Genomic DNA, 9667 nt, shown 5'->3' on the forward strand with positions numbered 1-9667 from the left:
GGATAACAGCAGACTGACTGTTCATAAAATATACGACAGGTGTGAATTTTGTTCGCATCTGAAAAAAAATCTTAGAATATGAAAACATTGGTGAATGCCACAAATTCTCCTAAATCACTCGTACGCACAACTTAAGAACAAATCTGTGCGTATGAACGGTTCTTGCATGAGGCCCAATATTTGAAGAACCTTCTTGTTCCCTATCAATCTCCTTTATCTACATCAAACCAAACTATAGACCATGATAGACTAGCGTTTCGATCCCAGACCCTGTGTGTGTTTGTGTTTCAGGCTCCTCAGACAAGTGTGTGCTGATTGGAGATGTGAAACAGCTGGCCATAATCTCCAGTGACGTTTATTTAAAGGGGGGACTTTTTGAGTTTATATCATGTTAAATTGTCATTTCCTCATCAAAAACACACCCAGAGCGTTGCTCTGACTCATTCATGTTTGAGAAATCATTGAATCTCCTGTGGTAGCCATGGGGAGCTGCAGAAACACTTCCTGGTACAAAACACCACCTATTTACCCAAAGCTCCTCCCTGGAGCTCACTCATGAACCACTGTTCATGAGTGACTGTTTGTACGTCTGGAGTCAACCCAACTCAAGATGGCAGCAACTAATCAACAATTAATCAGCAATAATCAACACAAAAACATCTTTAACTCAGTTTTACAGATAGTGTAGTAAAATGTGGTGTGGTAGCTGAGAAGCATCCCAAACACAAACTCCAAGTGCAGACAGCTCAGAGCCAGAAATGAGGTGGATAAAAATTTAGAGGTTTTCTTATAATTCAGCTGATAAAAGGCTGTCCTGTTTCCCATGAATCAGTGCAGACAGATCTACAGACAGTAAAACATTAAAGGTACCTGGAGCTTCTTCATCTCGTTTCCCTCCCCTTCCTTCGTGCACGTTGAGCGGGAGGAAGCAGGATCAGACGTCGGGGGTTTGGGTTGGACTTCCTGTAACTGACGGGGAGGTTTGGGCTGAGGAGCAGCTTGATCACCAAGTTTCTACAAAACACAATCATCCTGTTTCAAACATTTAATGTCTGTTGGCTTGTTTTGTCAAAACTAAATATAAACTATCAAAACAGTAGATGAGAGCTAAAACTGGCAGAACCAAAGCTCAGAGTTAAACGTAGTACATCAAAGTCTGAATTTTAAAACTATTGCAAGTAAAAAAACTACAATGATTTGCAAATCCTTTTCAATATGTTCATTTGAATCCACTACAAAGACAAAATATTTAATGTTCAAATGAATAAACATTATTGCTTTTTGCAAATATTCCTTCGTTTTCAATTTGATGCCTGCAACTCGTTCTAAAAAGGCTGAACAGGGTCAAGTTTACCTCTGTGGTTCATCAGCTTTCCTTCTAACAGCACTCAAGTCACGTGTTTGTGAACTGAGGACACTAAATGTGGAAGTTGGGTAGCAGAATTCTTTTACTCTTGTTTGATGAACAACTTCAGTTGCTCAACAGTCCTTCTCCTCATAAAGCTCCACACATTTTCTCTGGAGACAGGTGTCGACTACAGACAGGTCAGTCTACCTGCAGTCTTTTATTCTGAAGCCACGCTGTTGGAACACGTGCAGAATGTGTCTTCGTCATCTTGCTGAAGTCAGCAGGACGTCCCTGAAGAAGACGTGTCTTGGATGCCAGCACATGGGCACTAATACACCCCCATACCACCAGAGAGGCTGGCTTTTGATCTTTGCACTGATAACAGTCCAGACAGTCCTTTTCCTCTTTGCCCTGGAGGACACCAAGTCCATAACCTGGTAAAAACCAGACCCTTGTCCTTCACTTCGCTTCATACGAGGGTCTGGACTCTCAGCTATAGAGAAGCGATTCTTGCTGGAGGCGTGGCCTCTGCTGAAGTTTAAAATGGTTGGATCTGTTGGACATGACGTATGTGTGCCAGCTCCACTGTGAAGGAGGCTAAGCTAAGAAGCTAACTGGAAATCTCGTGTGCTGTAAACAACCCTACTGATAGGAGAGAAATATCCTGAGTGAAATGAGACGACTGTAAACGAGAACTGCTGCTTTGTCAGACAAATTTAATTTAATTTGGAAGCCTTATCAACACAGACTGGCTTCATTCACTTCCTCCACTGCCGTATGCTAAAGTAACTAGCAGACACTGCGCAGAAAATCGATGTTCTGTTCTCTGATAGGCCCGGACGAAGATTCTCCTGAAGAAATCCTTGTCTGTGGGAGAAATCTCCGTCGGAGCAGTGAAGGGAAACTAGAATTGAGCGGAGCTGCGTAAGGGCCAGGCCTACCATGTCCATTATTTCCAAGAACAACTAGAAATGTGGACTGGTCAGACCACAGGACACTTTTCCACTTTGTGTCAGTCCATCTCAGATGAGCTCAGGTCCAGAGAAGCAGGCGGTGTTTCTGGGTTTTGTTGATATCTGGCTTTGTCTTTGCATGATAGAGCTTTAACTTGTAGATATAGAGATGAACTGTGTTCACTGACAATGGTTTTCTGAGGTCTTCCTGAGCCCATGTGTTAATATCTGTTACAGAATGATGTGGGTTTTCAATGCAGGGCTGCCTGAGGGGTCAAAGTTCACAGTGTTGGTTTTCAGCCATGCTGCTTACTTGCAGAGATTCATCCAGATTCTCTGAATGTTTTGATGATATTATGGACTGTAGTTGATGAAATCACTAAATTCCTTGCAAAGGGCCTCATGCAAGAACCGTTCGTATACACAGATTTGTTCTTAAGTTGTGCGTACGAGTGATTTAGGAGAATTTGTGGCATTCACCAATGTTTTCGTATTCTAAGATTTTTTTCAGATAYGAACAAAATTYACGAGTGGTCCAGACCTGTCGTATATTTTACCAGCAGTCAGTCTGCTGTTATCCAGACGGATTTTCCTCCCTAATAATTTTATATTTCGTTAGTTTGAAGATATTTTGAGTTGAAAATAAATCACACTCCATAATTATGTTGACAATAGGCTATTCTGCTTGAATTAGAGTTATAATTTTAAATGTAATAATTTAGACTAACAATATAAATTGTCCGTCCGGCCGGCTTATCTGCTATCAGGTGCGGGGACAGCAGCAGAAAGACCCCGCTCTCCCCAGCGACACTTTCCAGCTCGTCCTGGGGGACTCTGAGACGTTCCCAGGCCAGAGGGGATACATAATCCCTCCAGCGAGTCCTGGATTTTCTCCAAAGTGCCAGACTTATTCTGAAAACATTTTAAAATGCTTATTTTAAACCCGCATCTGAGACCACCTGCGACCGCGCGGAGCGCGCGGGGTGGTGGGGGGGATGTACGGTGCGCAGCGCTGTGTCTTCTGAATAATTAAAAATGATTTAACACAGTTGTTTATACTTTTAGCAGCTCTTTTTATTCCACAGCTGACCTGCTAAAAATGACAGATTTTCTTTTCTGGATCTCTGACAGACCGACTTCAATCTCCGAACTCGTAAAGTTTTTATTTTTAGTTTTCGCTGTCATTTTCATGAATGAACACTTCCTTGTATCTGAGGCAGGAAACACAGCCTTATATGGTGTTTTTGGGGTGGTAATTATGCTAATCTCCTCTCGCGTGCACGAGCAGCTGGATAGAACAGGTGGAATTTACGCAGCTCATTTACGCACTTTTCCTGAAGATAGAAGAGTTTGTTGAATCTGACGTGACATGTTGGTACGAACCCTTTGTACGAACAAAAGTAAGAGAAATTTAGGATAAGAATACGAACTTGTTCTTGCATGAGGCCTGTTGTTCTTAAACTGTTGGACTATTTGCTCAGTGTTGAACCTCAACCCATCCTCTCTTATGAACAACTGAGCCTTTCAGGGATGCTCCCCTTATATTTAATCATGACCCTCACCTGATTCCAGTGATCCTGCTCACATATGGCATGATCCAAACAGGTGTTTTTGGAGCATTCCTCAACTTTCCCAGTCTTTGTTGCTCCTGTGTCAACTTTTTTGGAACGTGTTGCAGCATCAAATGCAAAATGAGTGTATATTTGCAAAAAAACAAAACAAAAACAAAAACAAAAAAAACCACATGAAGTATATTTATTTGAGCATTAATTATCTTGTCTTTGTTGTGTGTTCAATTGAATATAGGTTGAAAAGGATTTATAAACTATCATTTATATATACATTTTTTATTTGTTTTACACAAAGTCCCAACTTACTTTGAGTTGGGCTTGTAGAAAAACTGTAGGTAAAAGCCAAAAGAAAGCCATACCACAGTAACTTTATTTATAAATCACTTAACCACAGGACCAAAGTGCTGTACAGTTAGTCAAAAAAAACACAACAGCAGTCACAGTGCATAATAAAAACCTAAACAGAGAAGCAACAAAACAGGAGCTAAAGGGTAAAATTAGCAGAATGGCAGTTTGCAAATCAGTGGCTAAAACTAAAATGAGCAAATCCACAGCTAAAAGCCATGACTTACACAGCAGAAGCTAAAAATGAAGCAGGAATGCTGAAGTAGATTTAAAGATATTTTTCAACTCTTTGAAGAGTTCTAAATGAAACATAAAATCAAAAAAGGAAATAGTTCAAAGAATATAAGTTACTCAGTGTGAGTCTGTACCTGAGCACCAGCAGGTTCTGTGGAGCTGTGGGTCACCTGTGACTTTCCTGACGTGACCTCACGTGACCTGAGGAAACACAATCAAACATACGATCAGTTGGTTTTACTTGTCAGACTGTAAGGAGCCTCATATGACTCACTGACCCGCTGAACGGAGGAAAAACCTTGACCCGGTCCTGATTCTGCTTCCTGTCGCTGTCTACACCGGAGCGACGGGGTTTCTCCACCTGCGGCTTCCAGCTGCGCTCGGTGCGCGGAGACCCTACAGGAAGTGGCTCTGCAGCAGCGGGAAACTGAGAAACTGAAAATATCACATTAAACCAAACATGAGCCTTGATATTTACCTAAATTTATCTTTAAAATATCTCAGAAAACAGAGAAAAATTATTCATACACCACTTAACATCAAAAACTGCCAGTAAATGTTGTATTTGGAGGTAACTCTGGTTGTCTGTTAGCAAAGTATCTCAGGGACCCACGCATGGATTTAAATGAAACTAATCAAAGTGGCTGCCACAGCAAACTGACCTCAGAAAACACAAAAATGGTTACAATTCAGTCGGACAGATTATCAGCTCAGATTTGTTGAACCAAATTCAGAGACTTTGAACAAATGTTTGATTTGGGCAGCCCGATGGATCAGTGGTTCGCACTGATGCCTCACAGCAAGACGGTCCTGGGTTCAGACCTGGGGTCCATGTGGAATTTGCATGTTGTCCTCCTGCTTGCGTGGGTTTTCTCTGGGTACTCCGGTTTCCCCCACAGCACAAATATATGTATAACATGTTGCCTTCAGGCCCAGGCTGCCCTTGAAATATAGATCTGTGATCTCAGTGGGATTTGCCTGGTTAAATAACAGTAAATTAATAAAAGTGCTTCCTTATTCAAATAAAGTTAATAACAGGTTAATTTTTATTATTTATTATCTTATATTACTTCAAAAGATTGAGTTTGTTTTGCATCATTAATGAGAGGAATGTTTTATTTGCGTTAGTAAAGTCTGTGCTGATGTATTAAATTAACTGATTTTTTACTATGTGGGTACTTTAAACATGAACTATTAGTTTGTTTAAAAAATCTAGCATGTTTTGGTCAGACCAAACATGTAGTATTAGCTACCTCACACACTAGAAATAAAATATTAGATTATGAATCTTATTCTGGGTATATTTTTATATATATTTATTTTATACGCCCTTGATGCAGACTCTCAAAGTCCATCACAGGTTCACACAGAGACAAACAACCATTCACTCTCTCACTCACACCTAGGGACAATTTAGACTTATCGATTAACCTAAAAGTCATGTTTTTGGTCTGTGGGAGGAAGCCGGAGTGCCCAGAGAGAACCCACACATGCACGGAGAGAACATGCAAACTCTACCCAGAAAGGTCCCCGGGCCAGGATTTGAACCGGCAACTTTTTTGCTGAGAGGCATCAGCTCTACCAACTGAGCCATCGAGCTCAGTGGAGAATCTTTGTCCTGATCCCAACACTGAGAACCACAGGTCTATAGGGACAAACTGCACCTCAGCAGTTCTTACAAACACAACCTCCAGTTAGAGCAACGGAACAGCTTCAGACACAGCAGCCATTTAAATAGTTAAAAAGATATTGGATATAATTAATCTGTAATGTGCCGTCAGTTCACAGAAAACATGAACACTTCTACAGGCTCCCCTCAAGGCTGCGTTCTTTCACCTCTTTTATTTATTTTGTAAACAAATGACTGTCGCAGCCAGTATCCACATCGTCATATTTTAAAGTTTGCTGATGATTCTGTCATCCTGTCTCTTCTCAGCAGTGATGACCCTGACCATGGGCCGGGGGTCAGAGACTTCACTGAATGGTGTCAATCGTCTTTTTTACAGCTAAATGTCTCAAAGACTAAGGAGATGGTCATTGATTTTAGAAAAGACTCTTTGGTTGCCACTCCTGTGATTATTAATGGTGAAGCTGTGGAGGTGGTACACCAATATAAATACCTGGGAACTGTTTTGAATGACAAACTGAACTTTGATGCCCACGTTAACTCACTTTGTAAGAAGGCCCATCAGAGGATGTATTTTTATCAGAAGCTCTGTGGTTTTAATGTCGATTCTACTTTTATGAGAATGTTTTATTTGTGTTTTATTGAGTCTCTTTTAACCTTTACTTTTATCTGTTGGTATGGCATTTTAACATGTAAGAACAAAAACAAACTCTTGGGGATTGTTAAGATGTGCTGCAGAATTGCTGGAATTGACCTGCAGAATCTCACTGACCTACACAAGGTCAGGTCAGTGAAAAAGGCCAGATTTATTCTGGCAGACCCTGACCACCCACTCCATGGTGAGTTCAGGCTGCTCCCGTCTGGACGCAGATACCAGTCGACCAAATGTAGGACAAACAGATTTAAAAACTCATTGGGCCTCATGCAAGAACCGTTCGTACGCACAGATTTGTTCTTAAATTGTGCGTACGAGTGATTTAGGAGAATTTGTGGCATTCACCAATGTTTTCGTATTCTAAGATTTTTTTCAAATATGAACAAAATTCACGAGTGGTCCAGACCTGTCGTATATTTTACGAGCAGTCAGTCTGCTGTTATCCAGACGGGTTTTCTTCACTAATAACTTTATATTTCATTAGTTTGAAGATATTTTGAGTTGAAAATAAATCACACTCCATAATTATGTTGACAGTAGGCTATTCTTCTTGAATTAGAGTTATAATTTTAAATGTATTAATTTAGACTAACAACAATATAAATTGTCCGTCCATCCGTTTTCTGCCGCTTATCCATGATCGGGTCATGGGGGCAGCAGGAGACCCCGCTCTCCCCAGTGACACTTTCCAGCTCGTCCTGTGGGACTCCGAGACGTTCCCAGGCCAGAGGGGATACATATACCCTCCAGCAAGTCCTTGATTTTCTCCAAAGTACCAGACTTATTCTGAAAACATTTTAAAATGCTTATTTCAGAACCACAACTAAGACCACCTGTGACCGCGGGGGTGGGGGGTGGGGGTACGGTGCGCAGCGCTGTGTCTTCTGAATAAATGAAAATGATTTAACACAGTTGTTTATACTTTTAGCAGCTCTTTTTATTCCACAGCTGAGCTGCTAAAAAGACAGATTTTCTTTTCTGGATCTCTGACAGACGGACTTCAATCTCTGAACTCGTAAAGTTCTTCTTTTTAATTTTCACTGTCATTTTCATGAATGGACACTTCCTTGTATCTGAGGCAGGAAACACAGCCTTATATGGTGTTTTTGGGGTGGTAATTATGCTAATCTCCTCTCGCGTGCACGAGCAGCTGGATACGAACAGGTGGAATTTACGCAGCTCATTTACACACTTTTCCTGAAGATAGAAGAGTTTGTTGAATCTGACGTGACATGTTCGTACGAACCCTTTGTACGAACAAAAGTAAGAGAAATTTAGGATAAGAATACGAACATGTTCTTGCATGAGGCCCATTTATCCCAGCAGCAGTTAAATTCCTTAACGAACATTTGTGATTTTTGTGTATGAATGTTTTTGTTTAGTTGTTTTTACTCTATTGGCTGTACAACAAATGACCCCTCGGGGATTATAAAGATTCTTGAACGTGAACTTGAGGTTGTAGGGGTTTAAATTCAGTGAGTATATTTGGTAGCCTCAAAATTTCTTTATTAGTTTATTTATTTATAAAAAGTTAAGTGCCAAGGAAGAAAAAAACCAGAAGATATAAATTATCTGACTGGGCAGGTCTTACAGTTTATACCACACCTATCCACAGACACGCCCCCAATCTGACCTCCTGACTCCTCCTCCTGAGTGTTCATCTCATCACATACTGTTTGTGTTCAGGTTCAACCAAAGTATGGTACTTTTACAGATAAAAGTGCTGCTGTGAGAACAGAGGGTCTACCTTGTGTTGTCCCATTCTGTGGTTTGTCCTGGTCTGGTTCTGAGGCCAGGGGAGCCACTGGTCCTGAGACAGAGCCAGTCAGAGGACCGTCTGATTGGATACCAAGAAGCTGGGTTTGACTGGAATCGCAGTCAGGTGGCTGGTTTTCTTGGGTGGTCCTGGACTGATTTACGCTGCTGGTTTCTGGACTCAAACTGCCCTCTGGAGTTTGTCTCTCTGCGGTCTGTGGAGGAGAAAAAACATGGTTCATCTGTTTAAACAAGGTGTGAAAATAAAGAACTACTTTTAAAGCTACGAAGTGAAATGTGTCTTTAAAAGTTCAAAAGGAAGTTAAATATAAACGTTCTCATCCTCAATGATAGCTGCGCTGAGAAAAAAAAAACTAGTGTGTAATTTTTTTGTTGGAAAGTAAGAATGTTTTTTAAAGTTCTAGTTGTTATCATGTATTATTAAATGCATAATAAGGTAATAAAAGATTAATCTAATTTAGATTAATAGTTGTAGCCACGGTCTGTGTGTTTGTAGCAGTGGTCACTGGTTCCCAAACTTTTCAGCTTTTGACTCATAAAATACCAGCAGCAGAGACCTGAGCCCCCAGCTGTTGTTGGTTGATAAACATTGTTTTCACGTCACATAAACAAGAGCATGGTAACATTATTTATTACGCAATTTTTATGCATTTCAAGTACACTAATCTTGTTATTTTTTGACAACAAAGGCAAAAAATGTTCTTAGTTGACATTTTTTTAATGTAATTAATTCAGAAAATATTTTTAAGTCTCCACCTTGATGTTTCAGGACCCCACTGTGGGTCCTGACTCCATCTTTGGGAACCACTGGTCTATAGTGTATAATAATGTGACGTGATGTTGGATATCTGTGTGTTTTTCGTATTCTGCAGAACAGGAACCTGCTGTAAAACAGCAATTGTGCTGCTGAGCCAGGTCTGATTTCTTTTAATCTTTTCCTGTTTTTGAAAAAAGGAAAAAAGAACTCCCAAACACAAAGACAAAAAATAAAAAAATATAAAACAACTGCAAAAGAGATGTAGGGGTCACCCTGGTAAAAAAAAAACTTTTCTATTGTTTATTTTTGTTGTCTTTGATTTTATATTTTTACACTTATAAGAAGAAAATCATTTTAAAGTGTTTTTATTTTCTTTAAGTGAATAGGACAAAGTCCTATAT

General features: G+C 40.2%; 1 protein-coding gene across 1 annotated transcript in view; it reads right to left on the reverse strand.

The window, feature by feature from the left end:
* The window catches only part of si:ch211-207d6.2 (sickle tail protein homolog), a gene marked incomplete in the record, with an annotated part of 73176 nt that overhangs the window by 9118 nt on the left and 54391 nt on the right, over positions 1-9667 (reverse strand). The window contains 4 exon segments of the mRNA XM_014013844.1: positions 871-1014; positions 4586-4652; positions 4730-4886; positions 8481-8703. Coding sequence (XP_013869298.1) covers positions 871-1014; positions 4586-4652; positions 4730-4886; positions 8481-8703 — 591 coding nt within the window.

The sequence above is a fragment of the Austrofundulus limnaeus genome, unplaced genomic scaffold, assembly GCF_001266775.1.
Source record: "Austrofundulus limnaeus strain Quisiro unplaced genomic scaffold, Austrofundulus_limnaeus-1.0 Scaffold106, whole genome shotgun sequence".
In the NCBI taxonomy this organism is placed as follows: Eukaryota; Metazoa; Chordata; class Actinopteri; order Cyprinodontiformes; family Rivulidae; genus Austrofundulus; species Austrofundulus limnaeus.